Source organism: Hylobates moloch, unplaced genomic scaffold (assembly GCF_009828535.3).
Source record: "Hylobates moloch isolate HMO894 unplaced genomic scaffold, HMol_V3 SCAFFOLD_18, whole genome shotgun sequence".
Classification (NCBI taxonomy): domain Eukaryota; kingdom Metazoa; phylum Chordata; class Mammalia; order Primates; family Hylobatidae; genus Hylobates; species Hylobates moloch.
In genome coordinates, this window is record NW_026652293.1 from 30,909,778 (window position 1) to 30,929,104 (window position 19,327).

At 40.1% G+C, this 19,327-nt stretch overlaps 1 protein-coding gene across 6 annotated transcripts in view; it reads right to left on the minus strand.

Annotated features, from left to right (window-relative positions):
• RGSL1 (regulator of G protein signaling like 1) overlaps positions 1–19,327 on the minus strand; it is a 132,800-nt gene that overhangs the window by 30,502 nt on the left and 82,971 nt on the right. For all 6 annotated transcript variants that reach the window (XM_058430571.1, XM_058430572.1, XM_058430573.1 and 3 more), the window contains 6 exons: positions 15,337–15,511; positions 7,284–7,422; positions 6,915–7,039; positions 4,528–4,637; positions 2,176–2,262; positions 1,024–1,090 (listed from right to left, as the gene is read on the minus strand). In XM_058430571.1, coding sequence (XP_058286554.1) covers positions 1,024–1,090; positions 2,176–2,262; positions 4,528–4,637; positions 6,915–7,039; positions 7,284–7,422; positions 15,337–15,511 — 703 coding nt within the window. The remainder of the gene's footprint in view (positions 1–1,023; positions 1,091–2,175; positions 2,263–4,527; positions 4,638–6,914; positions 7,040–7,283; positions 7,423–15,336; positions 15,512–19,327) is intronic.

Below are 19,327 nucleotides of genomic sequence, written 5' to 3' on the forward strand. Positions count from 1 at the left end.
AAACAGGCCTGAGAAGTGACATGGCTGGCAAGGACACCAGGCCTGTCATTCAGAGGCTGCTGTCTACCACCTTGGCCTTCAAATAACTCTTTGGCTCTCCTCAGCTATGGTTTTCATGACCCCTGGGGATTCTCCCAGAGCCCTAACTTAGCATCAGTTTCACTTGGAAGCTTGTGCAGAAGTGAGTTAGGCTGAAGCAGATTTTAACAGACTCAAGTCCCTTCTATTCTTATTGCCAATATCCTGCCAAGCAGAAGAACAGATCTTCTTTCTTTCCCACCTTATGCACCCCGCCCTGAGCAGCCTGGAATATTTAGGAAGCTGGCAATAAAAGATCATCTGAATAAAGAGAACGTAGGATACATATACACAATGTAATACTAATCAGTCATAAAAAGATAAAATCGTGTCTTTTGTGCAACATGGATGGAACTGGAGACCATTATCTTAAGTGAAATAACTCAGAAATGGAAAGTCAAGTATTGCATGTTCTCAGTTACAAGTCAGAGCTAAATAATATGTACACCTGGACATAGACCGCAAAATAATAGACACTGGAGACTCGGAAGGGTGCGAGAGTGGGAGGTGGGTAAGGGTGAGAAATTACCTAATGGGTACAATGTGTACTATTTGGTTGATGACTACACTAAAACCCTAGACTTCACTACTTCCCAATATATCCATGTAACAAAACTGCACTTGTACTCCTTAAATCTATAAAAATTAAAAATAAAAATCAAAGATCATCTGGGACACTTCCACAGCAGTAGTGTTCTACTGAAAAGTGGGTCAGAGACTCCAACTTCTTAAAAGTGCCTGTCCTAGTTGGAGGTGAGAAAGGACTCCCACAGAGAAACACCTCCTTAACTTCTCACCAGAGGCAGCAAGCTCAGTTTCTAGGTTCTGCATGCCGAGGAAAGGCAGGGTATGAGGCTAGTCTCTGGAAAGTTTATACCATCTCCCATTGCATGCTTGGACTTAGCAGCTCTGAACTGAAGAAGAGGATTTCCAGCTCATGCCTACCCCTGGACAGGATACAGCTGCATGGCAGATACCACGAGTCTTGGCTGAGTAAGCTTGCTTGATGAAGCTAAAGAGAAATACAGAGAAAAACTGCATCAGGACTCATGACACAGACGCAGTCACTGAAAGGCCTCCAGCCTGGAGGACCATGCTGGGTGGGCTTCCACGGACACCTCCAGCATAGGGTTTGGAAAGTGAAGGTAAAGCAGGCCTGTTCCAGGGATATTCAGGAGACCTGGTTTCTATGCTGCAATTTGTGTGTTCGTGTGTGTCCCAGGAGACCTTTCATCCAGACATGAAGGCCATGATGTCAATCACATAGATCCAGGGAAGTAAAATAGGAGATTAGGGCAAGTGAACACTAGAATCACAAGACTTTAGGGCTGTTTGGAGCCCATGGATCACAGGCAATGTTCCATAGTGGCCTCCCCCGTGAAGCAATGAGGAAACACGTACAAATGGGCAGGGCAGGTATGCTGGCATTTCATGCCTGTGAGAAGCAGAAAAGCAGTATTTCCAACTTCTTCCCCTAATAGAAGCTGGCAGTTGGGATAGAAAGGGAAGATTTGTTAAGAGAGACTATGTGGAAACAAAGGCAGAGTTAGTGTGTGGGAGTGGGGTTGACTCCTTGAGACTGAAGATGGGGAAGAAAAAGAATATAATATGGCCTCAGTATGTGAGGTTAGAAGTGCAGGGCTTGTGACAGGAAAGAGATTCATAGCAGGAGCCTCCAGGAAGCAGGAGGTATGAAATGGTGTGTTCAAAACAGCAGTTGGTCTCAGTGTGAGGGGGAAGTAACAATTAGGACATTGTGATAGTCTCTTAATAAAGATCGTACGTCATGCCTGGAAATGAGAAGAGGAGTCAGCAGAGATATAGAGAAGCTTAAGGTACCTGCCTTCCTGGGGTTACAAAAACCAAGAAGACAGGATTATTTAGATGAGAGTCACTCACAGAGCCATGGAAGGAGGTCAGGAGACTAAATTTTCACCTCCTCTCTGCCACTCACAAGCTATGTGATCTTCATCAAGTTACTTCACATTTTGGGGATCTCAGTCTCCTTATGGTCAATAAGGGGATTGGCCAAGCTGGTTTTAAAGTCCCCCTCTGATTGAGTAGCAAACTGTCAGTGGGGATCCAATTCCAACTCACAATTTTGAACTGAACTTATTGCTTCCTGTTGAGGCTGCAACCACTCAATACCTCTGAGCAAGGTGAACCTTAAGATGGCATTGTCTCCTGGGGAAGGACAAAAACAAGCATTAAAAACACTTGCAACAACTACTGAAATAAATCTTTCTAAGTAAGCAATAAAGCTCTTGTTTAACATGCTTAGATTACAAAATGTTAATGATAAAACATTATCTAAATCTAAACCTTTGCATGTGAGATGCTATGGTTTGAATTTTGCCTCCAAAACTCATGTTGAAATTTAATTGCTACAGAGATGGTATTAAGAGGCAAGACCTTTAATAGGTGATGAGGCTGGCCGGGCACAGTGGCTCATGCCTGTAATCCCAGCACTTTGGGAGGCCGAGGCAAGTGGATCACCTGAGGTCAGGAGTTTGAGACCAGCCTGACCAACGTGGCGAAACCTCATTTCTACTAAAAATACAAAATTAGCTGGGCATGGTGGTGTGCACCTGTAATTCCAGCTACTTGAGAGGCTGAGGCAGGAGAATTGCTTGAACCCAGGAGGTGGAGATTGTGGTGAGCCAAGATCATGCCATTGCACTCCATTGCCAGCCTGGGCAGCAAGAGTGAAACTCCATCTTGAAAAAAAAAAGGTGATGAAGCCACAAGGGGTCTGCCCTCATGAATGGATTATTGCCATTATCATGGGAGTGGGTTTGTTATAAAGGTGAGTTCAGCTGTCTCTTGTTCTCTCTCACACTCTCTTGCCCTTCTGCCTTCCACCATGAGGTGATGCAGCACAAAGCCCTCTGCCAGATGTTAGTGTCATGCTCTTGGACTTCCCAGTCCCCTGAATCATGAGCCAAATACATTTCTTTCTTTATGAATTACCCAATATGAGGTATTTTGTTTTAGTAACACAAAATGGGCTGAGACATGAGATCAGGGATGTGAGGCTGAGAGAGGGGATCACCATGCTCAAGGTCTCTCAACTTGTACATTATGGCTCTCTGATGCTGTTCCCACATTCACAGACCTGTTTTCTTTGGTTTCCAGAACTTTCCCCTGAAAGATACCCAGTCTTGTCCTCACCAGCCACTGCCCTGTTCACCAACCTCTTTCTTGTTAAAATTCCCTTTTGCACAGGGTGCAGTGGCTCACAACTGTAATCCCAGCACTTTGGGAGGCCGAGGTGGGCGGATCACGAGGTCAAGAGATCAAGACCATCCTGGCTAACATGGTGAAACCCCCATCTCTACTAAAAATACAAAAAATTAGCTGGGCTCAGTGGCAGGCGCCTGTAGTCCCAGCTACTCGGGAGGCTGAGGCAGGAGAATGGTGTGAACCCAGGAGGTGGAGCTTGCAGTGATCCGAGATCACGCCCCTGCACTCCAGCCTGGGCAGCAGAGCGAGACTCCATCTCAAAAAAAAAAAAAATCCCCTTTTGCTCAAGTACCAATCACAGCTGTATGACAGAGATACATTCTGAGAAATGTGTCATTAGGTGATTTTGTGGCTGTGTGAATATCATAGAATGTACTTACACAAACCAAATGGCAGAGCCCACTACACATTCAGGCTTTATGGAATAGCCTATTGCTGCTAGGCTACAAACCTATACAGCATGCTACTGTACTGAATGCTCTTGCAATTATGACACCATGGTATCTGTGCATCTAAACATATCTAAACATAGAAAAAGCGTAGTAAAAATACAGTGCTATAATTTTATGAGACTACCATTGTATATATTGTTTATTATTGACTGAAACATCATTATGTGGTGCATGGCTGTGTGTGTGTATATATACATATATGCATATTTACTTATTTTTTATGAATTTGTACATAAGTAAATATGCGTATGTTTTTATATATCTGCTTTTTTACATATATATGTCTGCTTTCCTAAAAATTATATATGCATAAAAACATATATATGCATAACACAAATATATGCACATTTATCACATTAAAACTATATATGCAGTTTTTAATGTTGTCACTTAATGCTATAAAATAAATGCTTTCTTAATGGGAGGGTTTAATGGAGATAGAGCAGGGTACTTCTTAAGCAGCAGAGAAGCAGATCATCCTCTCCATGTACCCTCAACATAGACTGTGACTGGCATGCACAGAGGTGTCCTGGCCTTATTGCTGGGGAGAGGTACCCTCTGCTAGCACTGCTAGTGACAGGTAATTCATGCTTTACCCTGAGTGCTCTGTCTCCCTGAGGGCCAAGTAAATGAGCTGTCCCAGCTCCAGCAAACACCCTCGAGGATATCTTGAATTTGGCCCCTTGGGCCCTTGCTTTCTCTTCGCAAGTCTTGGTTGCTAGAGAATGGGGCTGTGAGTTGTGGTGGAGCTTACCTCCACTCGAGAAAGGATACTTGTCCATAGATTTAGGAGGGCTTTTTCTGTCCTTGAACTTCTTCCCCCTATACTGTAAGTAAGAGCGGGTCACCTTCCAGAAACAAAACCTGTGGGAAGAATGGCTTCTGGTCATAGGAGGGAACCCCCAGTGGAGGGGGCTGGAGCACCAAGCACAGGAGAAACGGGGCCGGGCCAGTCCTCAGAGAATGTGGGTGTCCAACAGAGAAGAGGAGAGCATCCTGGCCTTGGGGTGCTACCTGCCAGTGGCCTTTGTTCTGAGGCCTCCTCTTTGTCCAGACCTGGCTCCAGCATGGGCCTGGCATGGGCAGTTTGTTGGGGCTTCTTTCTGGAACCATCAGTGAATGGAGCCTGTAAAGGGCCTGCTATCCTGAGGCCTGGGGTGAGGTTAACCTCTGGGGTGCACCCCAGCATCAGACTCTGACATCCCTATCTAACCCCACCTGGTATGGCCAGAGTGTCCGAAGGGCTTTTGCTCAGGTCCTAATCCTAGTTTCCACCCTGCCCCTTACTGACAGCCTTGACCACCTTACTCTATTCCCAGCAAGCCCTTCTCTGGAATAGACCTAGTTTCTCATGTGAACTCAGATTTATGTACTCTTTATGACCTTTATGTTCTCTAGAAGCCTGTGCAATACTCCCCATCATCTCTTCCTTCCTGGCCCCAAGCCCCTTGTTATCCCTACCTTCAACCAGTTCTTGGATTGGACCCCTTGGAGGTCAGTCTTGGCTAAGACTGAATTTATTTTCTATGGCACTTTGGATCTGGTGGTTTTGCCTGCTGCCCTCCTCCCCTCTCCTTGAGGGACAGTCTGTTCTATCCCAGTAGGCTTTTCCCATTTCACTTGCTGAACTGGGTCTCCTTCCCCTAATGGACCTCCCAGTATGCCGCACATGCATTATTTATGGTGATGAGAGACCAAGAGATCTGGTTTCTAATGCTGGTTTTACCACTTACCAAGTGATTCTAGGCAAGTCCCTCAACCACTCTGAACCTCAGTCTCCTCATCTGTAAAGCAGGGATAATAATACTCCTCCCCACCTACTGCGTAGGGTTGTGGAGAGGTTCATTTAAGATAACATATGTAAACACAGTTTGCATAACATAAATTTCTTTATAAGTATGTAGGAAAGTAAGTAAAGAAACTGCAGGAGGAACAGGAATCCAAAGCCTCCCTAAAGCACGTCTCATTTTTCTAAGCACATGGGAGACAGCTAAACACTGGCTCATTCAAGAGAAGTATGTATTTCCCAGAGGTTCCTAATCCCTCCAAAAGTCTCTGGGTGAATGTCTATTTAATCCTTGCTAGGAGAACTAGAATTAAGTTCTAGACAACATTTGATGTTCAAAAGGTTAAATTGCTTGTCTTGAACTTAGATTTTTGTACTTCTCTCGGTTCTGTATTAAATAATTTATTATCTTAGGGATTTTAAAATAAAGATTAGAGATCGGTAAGCATTTCACACTTCTATTTTAATAAAGTAACTTTTTTTTTTTTTTGGTGGAAGATGGGAACTTCTAAGAGTCAAAGTCACATGATAATCTAAGTGTCCTGATTAGCTTTGTCTGGGAACATTTCAGCCAGGTGTCTTCTGGTCACTACCACCCAAGGCACTGCCATTCACCATGTGGAAGATATGAGCTGGAACTCTGGCAGACCACAGGAATAAATAACCAGCTGGGAAGGCTCAGGCCAAATCTCCACAGGACAGGTTAGAAACCAGTGGGTCACAGATTGCATTTGGCCACAAAATATCTGCATATATTTTGCTTGTTTCATTTTTGGTTTTTGGCCTTCACAGGTTCTTCACCGTGTTTTAGTTTTGTTAGTTGCCATATTTGCCACTTTAACCTTGGGAGAGATGAAATACACATTTGAATGTCTAGCTCTTCTTGATAATTGGAGTATCTAGCAACTGTGCCCCCTCAGTGGTAATTATGGGGATTTGGGCATAACAGAGCAAAACACTCTGGGTTACTTTCTTCATGTAGCTTCTTAAGCACAAGCAGTTGTGTTAGTCTTGACAGAATTTCTCCCCAAGGGGCTGTGGTTCACTCTTACCTTCTTGTGAGAAACCCAGGCCTAAGAAAACCTCATATTCTTGCTCCAAGCAAGCATAGAAAGAGGAGGGGTGGGAAACTAGGCTTCTGGCTCTCAGTCTTACTCTGCTTTCCATCTGTAGATTCGGTGTTTGGTGTTCTGTGTGAGGGATGGAGTGAGGTGAATAGGATAAGAAAACAACATCTTAGTTCCCCTTAGAAACTGGAAACTATGAAACAGAGTGCTAGAGGAAGGCAGAAAACTCTCTCCAAACTAAGTGTGTTTTCCTGACCTAGCAGTCACTGAATAAGGAGAAACAGTTACCTTTTCCAGAAGTACATAACGACGGGGAAGACAGACATGATAGCCCCGTGGAAGATGCTCCGATCTAGGTAGCCGTCTGTGATGGCAGCAAGGATGGCATCCTTCTGAGACTCAGGGACATTCACCTACCCACAGAGTGGGAGCCTGTCACTGGCAGAGGCTCCACGGGAAGGCAGAAAACCCCTCCTGGCCCCCAGAACCCCATGACCACCCCCTCTCCAAAAGGCAGATGGTTTTCATGGAGTTGCTAGGTAAAGGATATTTAGTTGGCCAGGACTTATGAGGTGCCTGACAATTAGCTTTCTAATTGTCCTTGTGGGGGAAATGCTTCTTGGTGAAAGGCCAGAGTGGAGCGGGAGTCTTTCTTACCCTCAGCTTTGGAGGGATGTCAGAATTCAGGAAGAGTTTTTGGATAATGTTCATTTTGGACCGCATTAGGATCACATCATTCTCATTGTATGCCCGGTTGACCTGCAGCATGTGGGCTGAACTTACCAGATCATTAAATCTAAAAAAGAAATGTGAAGTAGGAAATCAGGAGGAGAAGATGAAAACAGTGACTAACAAAGCACCCAGCCTAGACCCATTTTTGGCCCAAGAAAGGCAAGGCCAGTTCTAGGCCAGGTTGTGACTTTATTCATTCAGTCATAATTCATCCATTGGCAAATACTGAGCACTTATCACAGGTCAGATAACATGTCAAGGGCCCCTTCAAGTGAATTTCTTCACCACAAACCCCCTTGTTTATCCCACCTTCCCTTCTTTACTCATTCGGACCCTGCAGCATTGCACCTCTAATGACTTCAAAGCCTAAGGACTATCTTGCTCTTCCCTCTCCTGTGCTGACCTGAAGCAAGCCCTGAGATGCAGGTCCCACTCCTGTAGAGCACTTTAGGCAATGAGAGGAGGTTTGGACTTAATTCCAGTGGTAATGGGAAGCCAGTAGAACATTTTTTTTTTTTGAGACGGAGTCTCACTCTGTATCCCAGGCTGGAGTGCAGTGGTGCGATATCGGCTCACTGCAAGCTCGGCCTCCCTGGTTCATGCCATTCTCCTGCCTCAGCCTCCTGAGTAGCTGGGACTACAGGCATCTGTCACCACGCCTGGCTAATTTTTCGTATTTTTAGTAGAGATGGGATTTCACTGTGTTACCCAGTATGGTCTCGATCTCTTGACCTCGTGATCTGCCCGCCTCGGCCTCCCAAAATGCTGGGACTACAGGCCTGAGCCACCGTGCCGTGCTGCCAGTAGAACATTTTAGGCAGGAGAATGATCTAGTCTGGTTTATGTTTTTAATAGGCTACGCTGGTGGCTATATAGAGAATAGTTTGTAGAGGTCAAGCGAGGAAGAAGACGCAATGTGGTGGGAATCAGAGCAGCAGCAGGTGAGGCTATTCACTCTGATTAGTATCTCCCTCTGCTCCTCCATTACCTCCCCCTACATCCTTTATTATCTGACTAACCCCTACTCTTCCTTCAAAATTTCGCTTAGATTACCCAAGAATTTTGGGTCTCCCAAGAAACCATACCTGAGGACTTACAGTTGTCTAAATACACTTCCTGTGCCTGATTCTCCCATAGCACCTATCATCCTGAGACACTTCCTAACTTTTGTTTGTGTCTTTTCTGCCATCCTTATTAGTTTGTGGGATCTTAGAAGTAGACAGCACGTCATAGTTGTTTTTTGTATATCCAGTGTCAAACCCAGTGTTCAGTAAAGAGTGAGCAATCAACAAGCATCTGTGGAAATGAGCTAAATCCATCACTGGGGTGAGTAGAAGATCTCTTAACCAAACTCTTCTAACTGATGCATGAGTTATCAGGTGTCTACAGTTTTGAAAAACACACTGACTGATGCCCATGACATGCTGACTGCATAGATTAGTGGGACACCTTTAGTACACTCTCACCTTTCTCCAACTAGTAGAAGTGAATGTGTACCAGGAGTTGTGTTTCTTCCCAAGTATCTTTCCCTATTGTAAAGATAATTAGTAACTATAATTGCTATTAGCAACTTGTGAAAACTGATAAAATATGAACATTAAAGAAAAGTTATTATTTCTATGAAAACAAGTTAGAATGTTTTGGAAATTCTAATGAAGGCAAGTAGCTTTTTAAAAAAGTGTTGTTGGCTGGGTGCAGTGGCTCACACCTGTAATTCCAGGACTTTGAGATGCTGAGGCAGGTGATCATGATGTCAGGAGATCGAGACCATCCTGGCCAACATGGTGAAACCCCATCCCTACTAAAAATACAAAAATTAGCTGGGCATGGTGGCATGTGCCTGTAGTCCCAGCTACTTGGGAGGCTGAGGCAGGAGAATCACTTGAACCCAGGAGGCGGAGGTTGAAGTAAGCCAAGACGGTGCCACACTCCAGCCTGGCGACAGAGTGAGACTCTGTCTCATAAAAACAAAAACAAAAACAAAAACAAAATACTGTTGAGTTAGGTGTGGCCACGCAGTTTAAAACATAAAAAAAGGTATAAAAATCCAGAAGGATTAAATTGCTTCACAGTAATCTTTAAATTCTGTTCCACTTTAAAGAAATAAAAATTCAAATCAGTAGACAGACACTTTAGGTTCCAAAATGTTAGCATAGAAGCAAGTTGGCTTCATTCTCCCATATGGAAACTCAAAACAAACAAATAGTACTCAGATTATTACCAGCACTATCTCAGAACTCAAATATAATGAGACAGAGGAGAAAAAAGAATGAAAAGTAATGAAGACACCTACAAGATATACAAAATTACTTCAAAAGAGCAAAACTAAAAATTATTGGTGTTCAAGAGGGAGTTGAGCAAGAGCAAGGAAAAGAAACCTTATTCAAAACAATAACAGAAAACATCCTAAAACTTGACAAAGACATACATGTTTAGGTACAGGAAGGCCAGAGAACATTAAATAAATTCGACCCAAATAAGACTACTCCAAGTATTATAGTAATCAACTCTTAAAGGTCGAGGACAAAGAGAGAATCCTAAAAGCAGAAAAAGAAAAAAATAACATATAAAGAAGCTCCAATTCATCTGGCAACAGACTTCTCAATGGAAACCATAAAGGCCACGAAAATTTGAGAAAACATTTTCAAAGTGAAAAAAAAAAAAACAAAACCCACCATCCAAGAGTACTGTATCCAGCAAAGCTATCCTTCAATCATGAAGGACAGATAGCCTTTCCTAGACAAACAAAAGCTGAGAGAATTCATGACCAACAGACATGTCTTACAAGAAATGCTAAAGAGAGTTCTTTATTCTGAAAGAAAATGACACTAACATGCAAGAAGGAAGCCTTTGAAGGTATAAAACTCATTGGTAAAAGTGAGTGCACAGACTAATCCAGAATATTCTAATATAGTAATTGTGGTGTGCAATTCACTCATAACTCTAGTATGAAGCCTAAAAGACAAATTTGTCAGAAGGAACAATAGCTAAAGCAATCTGACAAGAGACAAGCAATATAAAATATGCAAATTGAGAAAAAATGTCCAAATAAATATTGAGAGGATGGAGTTAAAGTGTAGAGATTCATTTTAGTTTTTTCTTTGTTTCTATTCTTCTCTTTGTGATGTAAGATAAGCTGCCGTCTCTTTAAAATAATTTGTTATATCCACAAAATATTTTTGGTAAGCCTCATAGTAACCACAATGTAGAAACCTATAATAGTTACACTAAAAATAAAAAGCAATGAATTAAAATACAGTACCAGAGAAAATTACTTAATCACAAAGGAAGACAGCAAGAAAGGAAGAGAGGAGTTCAAAAACAACCAGAAAATAAGCAACAAAATGGCAGTAGTAAGTTCTTACTTATTAATAAGAATGTTGACTGCAAATAGACTCAATTCTCTAATTAAAAGACATATAGTGGCTGAATGGATAAAGAAACAAGACCCAACTACATGCTACCTACAAGAAACCCACTTCACCTATAAAAACACATATAGACTAAAAGTGAAGGGATGGAAAAAGATATTCTATGTGAGTAGAAACCAAAAAAAGAGTTAGGATAGCTATAGTTATATCAGATAAAATAGGCTACAAGTTGAAGACTCTAAAAAGAGACATAGTTATTATATAACGATAAAGGGGTCAATTCAGTAAGAGGATATAACAATTATAAATATCGACGCATCCAACATGAGAGCACCCAAGTATATAAAGCAAACATTAAAAGATCTAAAGGGAGAGAAAGGTTACAATACAACAATAGTAGGAAATTTCAATACCCCACTCTTAGTAATGGACAGATCATCCAGACAGAAAATCAACAACAACAAAAAATTGCAGTTAAACTACACACCACACCAAATAGGCCTAACTGACATTTACAGAATATTTCACCCAACTGCTACAGAATATACAATCTTTTCATCAGCACATGGAACATTCTTCAAAATAGACCACAAAACAAGTCTCAAAAAATTTCCAAAAGTAGAAATAAAATCAAGCATCCCATCTGACCATGATGGAAAAAAACTAGAAATCAATACCAAGCAGAACCTTGGAAACTGTTTCCTACAGTACATGGAAATTAAACAACATGCTCCTGAATGACCAATGGATCAGTGAAGAAATAAAGGAGAAAATTTAAAAATTCCTTGAAACAAATGAAGATGGAAATACAACATTCCAAAATCTATGGGATACAACAAAAGCAGTACTAAGAAGAAAATTTAGAAAATAAATATTTACATCAAAAAAGTAGAAAGCCTTCAAATAAACAACCTAATGTTGCCCTCAAGGAACTAAAAAACAAGAACAAACCAAACCCAAATTAGTAGAAAGAATAAAATATTAATAATAAATATCAGAGCAGAAATAAATGAAATTAAGACTAAAAAATACAGAAGATTAATGAAACAAAAAGTTGGTTTTTAAAAAATATAAACAAAATCATTAAGCCGTTAGCTAGACTGATAAAGGCAGAAAGAAGACCCAAATAAATAAAATCAGAAACAAAAAAGAGACGTAGTCATCAGAGATTATGATGTACAACTATACACCAACAAATTGGAAATCCTAGAAGAAATGAATAAATTCTTGGACACATAAAAACTACCAGGTTGAATCATGAGGACATAGAAAACTCAGATGAACAGATAATGAGTAACAAGATTGAAGCCATAATAAGTTTCCAGTCAAAGAAAATGCCAGGACCTGATGGCATTAATTCTACCACAAATTTAAATAAAAACTAATATTAATTCTGCTCAAACTCTTAAAAAATTCAAAAGAGAGAATGCTAAAAACTAATTCTACAAGGCAAACATTGACCTGATATCAAAACTAGAGAGGGATGCAGCAAAAAAAGAAAACTACAGGCCAATATCACTGATGAACACAGATGCAAAAAGCCTCAGCAAAATACTAGCAAAACAAATTCAACAACACATTAAAAAGATAATTCACCGTGATCTAATGGGATTCATCCCAGGAATACAAGGTTGATTCAACATATGCAAATCAATAAGCGTGATATATCACATTAACAGAATCAAGAATAAGAGCCGTATGATCATTTCACAGATGATGAAGCATTCAATAAAATTCAACATCTCTTTATGATAAAAACCATCAACAAATTGGGTATGGAAGAAATATACCTCAAAACAGTAAATGCAAATATATGATAAACCCACAGCTAACATCATATAGAATGGGGAAAAATTGAAAGTTTTTCCTCTAAGATCTGGAACAAGTCAAGGATGCCCACTCTCACTACTCTTATTCAATATAGAAGTGGAAATTCTAGCCAGAACAATTAGGCAAGAGAAAGAAATAAAGGACATCCAAAGGGGAAAGGAAGAAGTCAAATTAGGCTTGTTCACAGCTGACATAATCTTATCTTTAGAAAAACCTAAAGACTTCACCAACAGCCTATTACAACTCAGACATTCAGTAAAGTTGCAGAATAAAAAATCAGCATGTGAAAATCAGAAGCATTTATCTACACCAACAATGAACAATCTGAAAAAGAAATCAAGAAAGCAATCTCATTGACAATAGCTACAAAAAGCATAAAATACTTAGGAATTAACTTAAACAAAGAACTGCAAAATATATACAAGGAAAATACTGATGAAAAAATTGAAGAAGACACACATACACACACACACACACACACAATTGAAGTATATTCCGTACTCATGGATTGGAAAACATAATATTATTAAAATGTCTACACTACCCAAAGAAATTTATAGATTCAGTGCAATCCCTATCTAAATACCAATGGCATTCTTCACAGAAATAGAAAAAAGTAATCCTAAAATTTACACGGAACCACAAAAGACCCTGAATAGTCAAAGCAATCCTGACCAAAAAGAAAAAAGCTGGAGGCATCACTCTAGCTGACTTCAAAATATACTACAAAGCTATAGTAATTAAATCAGCATGGTGCTGGCATAAAAGTAGACACATAGACCTGTGGAACAGAATAGACAATTCAGATATAAATCCATGCCTTTGCAGCCAACACACTTTTGACACAGGTGCCAAGAGTGTACAGTGGGGGAAAGGACTGTCTCTGCAATAAATGGTGATAGGAAAATTGAATGTCCATATGCAGCAGAATGAAACCAGACACCTATCTCTCACCATATACAAAAATCAAATAAAAATGTACTAAAGGCTTAAATCTAAAACTCTGAAGCTACTGGAAGAAAACATTGGGGAAACATGGCAGGACATTGGTTTGGGCAAAGGTTTTTGTGTAAGAAGCATAGGGAGCCAAAGCAGAAACACACAAATGGATCACATCAAGCTAAAAAGCTTCTGCACAGCAAAGGAAACAATCGACAAAGTAAAGAGACAACCCACAGAATGGGAGAAAATATTTGCAAACTATCCATCTGACAAGAGATTAATAACCAGAATACATATGGAGCTCAACCATCTCAATAACAAAAAACCCAAATAATCTGATTTTTTAAATGTGCAAAAGATCTGAATAGGCATTTCTCAAAAGAGATACACAAATGCCCAAAAGGTATATGAAAAACTGCTAAGATCACAAATCATGAGAGAAATGCAAGTCAAAACCACAATGAGATATCATCTTACCCTAGTTAAAGTGGCTATTATCAAAAATACAGGGAATAACAGATGCTGGTGAGCATGTATAAAAAGGGGAAACCTTGTACTTGGTTGGTGGCAACGTAAATTAGCATAGCCACTGTGGAAAACAGTATGGAGCTTCCTCAAAAAGCTAAAAATAGAACTCCCATGTCATCCAGCAATCCTAATACTGGGTATATATCCAAAGGAAAGAAAATGAGTATGTTGAAGAGAGATTTGCACTCCCATGTTTATTGTAGCACTATTCACAATAGCTGGAATATGGAATCAACCTAAGTGCCCATCAGTGGATGAATGGTTAAAGAAAATGTGGTGTATACAGATACACAATAAAATAGTATTAAGCCACAGAAAAGAACGAAATCCTGTCATTTGCAGCAACATGGGTGGAGCTGTAGGTGATTATGTTAAGTGAAATAAGTCAAATACAGAAGGACAAATATCACATGTTTTCACTCATATGTGGGAGCTAAAAAAGTGGATCTCAAGTCGTTACCAGAATCTGGGAAGGGTAGGGGGTAGGGGGATGAAGACAGTTTGATCAAGAGGTACAAATACACAGTTAGATAGAAGAAATAAGACCTAGTGTTCAATGGCTCAGTATGGTGTCTACAGTTAGTAATCATCTATCATACATTTCAAAATATCTAGAAGAGAATAATTTGAATCTGCCTAGCATAAAGAAAAAATAAAGAAGATGATGGATATCTCAATTACTCTGATTGATCTTTACACATTATATGAGTATACCAAATATCACATACATCTCCAAAATATGTAAATCTATTATGTACCAATTAAAAAAATAATTAGTAGACAGCTTTCGGGGTATAGTCTATACAAGAAAAATTTACAGACCTTCCATTGTGGATTGACTTTGGCTTTACATAAAAAATTTGACAGGTAAAAAAAATTGAGAGGTGAATTAATATACACTAATATATCTTAACTTACAAATATCTGTTTAATGTCATACAGACACACACACAATTTGTATTATTATAATTCCTGGCTTTGACTAAAGAATATTGGTCTCATGGTGTTATATAATAGGACTTTTTCACATTTGTAAATAATGGAGAAAAACATGCCCCTTTTTTGGGACTAAGTAAGTGCATTTTAACAGTGGAATTTCTGGAATACTGAAGAGTTTTTAGGACCCAAAGAAAAGAAAGATGGAAATCAATTGAGTGACAGCATTCAGTAAGATTTTCAGAAGGAGAGACTCTTACTGGACAGGGCTGAAATCACTGTGTCTCTAACAGATCAAACCAGTTTCTGCTGGGCAGTTCTAAGGATGAAAAGTCATTTTCAGGGCAGAAGAAGGAGAAGTGAAAACTTACTTCTCCATTTCAGAAAAGAAATATAGATCATTGATCGCAAAGTTGACAGTGATAATCCTGTGGCCAAATATACGACGCTTTACAAGGGTTATTTCTCCATTCTCTTGGTCTGCACTCCGGACATTTGTAGAGGGTGGAGCTGAACGTCCCGATTTGTTGTGTGGTGTGGTGAAATCTGAGAGAGAAAGAAGAAGGAATTACAATCTTGTTTGATCAAGTCACTCTTACCCTCAACCTGGGCGTAACAAAAAGAAGAAAGGAGACTGTGGATCCATCCGTTTGGCCTATTGAAATAGTCACTTTCTGACTAACCATTGGGTTCAACCTTTTACTTGGACTTGAAAAAGTCATCTACTCAGATAGTATGACAACACACATAAAACACAAGCCAACTGAGCACTGAAGGTGCTTATCTAATAGAAATAGAATCACACCACAGTTACGCTAATCCCTAAGGTTTCTGCAGAGACTGAAAATGAAACATGAGATGTGACCTTCCAAATGGAGTGTGTAGCACTGATGATGCTTATACTCAAGTTTTATCAGGAAGTAATTTAGGAGCAAATGAGAAAAGCAGCACAAAGAAAAAGTCAAAATATCAAGAGTAAAGAAGTTTACTAAGGAAACCGAGGGTAGAAAGCTAGAGTACAAAAGACAGTAACGAGTAAAGGAGAGCACAAGAGCCACTAGAAGATTTGGATTGTGTGTCAGAAAAATAGAATGCTTCCTTTAGAAAGTTTCTTGACTAGACTATATCCAAAGACATCTATTCATAGGGATTCAGGTATGAGAAAAGAACAGGTTTGGGCTGGATCTGACAAATAGACCCTGGTTAATTATCTGGCTGGGTTTCAGAAAAATGTCTAATCTGGCTCTAGAATTTACCATTCTGCCCGCAAATCCTTTATTCTGGAGTGCTGTTCAGGATTTATTGAAGTGGGTGTGGTGCTCCCTATGGTGTAGGTGGGGTTCCTTTTGGTTTAGTGTTGTATATAGAATGGGAGGGTAACTATGAGAGGCCATAAATACCTAGTACTTGTTATGTCTCAGACACTGTGCTTGACCCTAGGGTTACCATACTGAGTAAGACATAAGATCCCTTTCCTACTATCTTTCAGTCTTTCTCTCTTAGACTTGAGTCTGAAGGGAAAAAAAGTCTAGATAACAGTGGAAATTAATATGATGGTTAGGGATTCTAGGAAAAGAGGGTGATAAATTCACCAAATAAACCTGGAAGCCATGGGATGCTTGTAAACTGGCTCTGGTGGTAGAGGAGAAGACCTAATTTGTATTATTCGCTGATTTAGATAGTAAATATTCTCACAGCAATAGATTTTTAGCTACTGACATTTGTTGAGTAGTTCACAAAATTTCAGGATATTTAACAGCTGGCTCTTACCAACCAGTATGAGCAGCTCCAGCTCACTATTACCTGGGAATCATATTTGACTTCTTCCTCTTTCCACATCCAGTTAGTCACCAAATACTGTTGATTCTACTTTCTAAATATATTTCAAATGTATCTACTATTGGTCTTTCTTGCAGTGACATTTGTTTAAAGCATCATCATTTTTCATTTGTTCCAAAAGCCACTTAAGTGTTCTTGGGGTCAGGACTAGGCCCTGACCTGCTAAGATGAGGGAGGTGCCTAGGACACAGTTTAAGGAAGCATTCACTATCAACGTGTTACAAGTACGGGGTTGGCATCTACATGAGCCTGACAGTGAGTGCCTCCTTAATTTTTGTGTGTTATATGCCTCCCTTGCCTTACCCTAGTTCCAGCCCTGACTGTGCTTCCTACACTTAATTTTGCTTTTGTGTAGTATATTCCCTACATTACAGTCAGGATGATCATTCTAACTTGGCTACTGTTAGTATTCTGCTGAAAAAAATTTTTTTTTTTTTTGAGAGGGAGTCTCACTCTGTTGTCCAGGCTGGACTGCAGTGGCACAATCTCAGCTCATTGCAAGCTCCACTTTCTGGGTTCTAGCAATTCTCCCTTCTGAGCCTCCTGAGTAGCTGGGATTGCAGGCGTGTGCTACCACACCTGGCTAATTTTTGTATTGTTAGTAGAGATGGGGTGTCACCATATTGGTCAGGCTGGTCTCGAACTCCTGACCTGTGGTGATACACCCACCTTGGCCTCCTAAGTACTGGGATTACAGGCTTGAGCCACCACCCCCAGCCTGCTGAAACTTTTTTATTGGAACATCCACTTTTGTCCAAGATAGAGTACCAAGAACTGGATTTATCCTCCCTTCCGAAATGATTTTTAAAAATCAGACAAAATCTATTGAAACAGTTTTTAACACACTGACTATCAGAGAATTAAGGACAGTGATCACTGAGACTTGGGAAAAATGAGTGAACCCTACTCTTGCCCCACTTTACCACCTTGACATAGGATCCATTCCACAATCAGGGAGGGAAAACCCAGGTCAAGTTCGGTGGACTCTCTGAATTAAGGAGATGGACCTGAGAGTCCAGTGAGACCAATGTGGCTAGAGTTTACAAGACAGAGTTCAAAGAGGAGAGGGAGAACCTGGAAATCTGCAGAGGTTCCCTCAAGTACTCAGCAGAGTGCTGACCAGCTCAAGATATGAGGAAACTACCCAAAGCTTGAGGGTAGGGGATCTGAAAGCATTAAAGAACGGTCCTTGGTGCTCACACAGAAGCAGAAATAGTGCCTGTTTCCACTGAGAGACTAGAAAAACTCATAATTTATGAGGAATCTAGTAGAATACCAAGGAAGGTTTTACCTCAGTAGTGGAGAAGAGCCATACAAATAACATGGCTCTGGATTCACTTAACCAATCATAAAAGGAAGATCCAAAAGAATAAAACTATTTTCGAGTAACTTAACTGTATCCCAGAACAAAGTTCAGGCATTTTTTATAGGAAGACAAAAATATCCAACACCTAAAAAGATAAAATTTACAACGTCTGGAAACCTATTTTAAGGTTCTTATACTATGGGTTGAATATACTTTATCTGAAATACTTGGGACCAGAGTGTTTCAGATTTTGGATTTTTGGAATATCTGCATATACACAATGAGACATTTTGGGGATGGGCCCCAAATCTAAACACAAAATTTATTTATGTTTGTATACTCCTTATACATATAGCCTTAATTTTATTTTTTTCCTTGGGGACACTGAATAAATTTTGTATTGTGCCCCTCCCTGCATTTCGACTGCAACCTGTTACGTGAGGTTAGGTGTGAAATTTTCGATTTGTGGTGTCATATCAGTACTCAAAAAGTTTTGGATTTTGGAGGATTTCAGATTTTGGATCTTCAAAAGATACTACTTAAAAAATGAAAAAGCAAGCCATCGACTGAGAGAATATATTTTCAAAATATGTCCATCAAAAATATATCCAGATTATATAAAGAATTCTTATAACCCAATAAAGGCCAAGACAACAAAGTTTTTTAAAAATGGGCAAGAGATACGGACAAACACGTCACTAAAAAACGCACTATACGTATCGTAAATTATATGGTTTGGCTGTGTCTTCACCCAAATCTCATCTTGAATTCCCATATGTTGTGGGAGGAACCTGGTGGGAGATAATTGAATCATGGGGGCAGGTCTTTCCCATGCTGTTCTCATGATAGTGAATAAGTCTCATGAGATCTGATGGTTTTAAAAAGGGCAGTTTCCCTACACAAGCTCCTCTCTGCCTGCCGCCATCCATGTAAGATGTGACTTGCTCCTCCTAGCCTTCTGCCATGATTGTGAGGCCTCCCCAGCCACATGGAACTGTGAGTCCATTAAAACCTCCTTTTCTTCCCTGTCTTGGCTATGTCTTTATTAGCAGTGTGAAAATGGACTAATATGGCAAGCAATCACATGAACACATACTCAACATCATTAGTCATCAGACAAAATAAAAATTAAACTAAAACAAGATACCATTGCATACCCTCTAGAATGGCTAAAATTGAAAAGACAGATTATACCAAAGGTTGGTGAGGATGGGGAA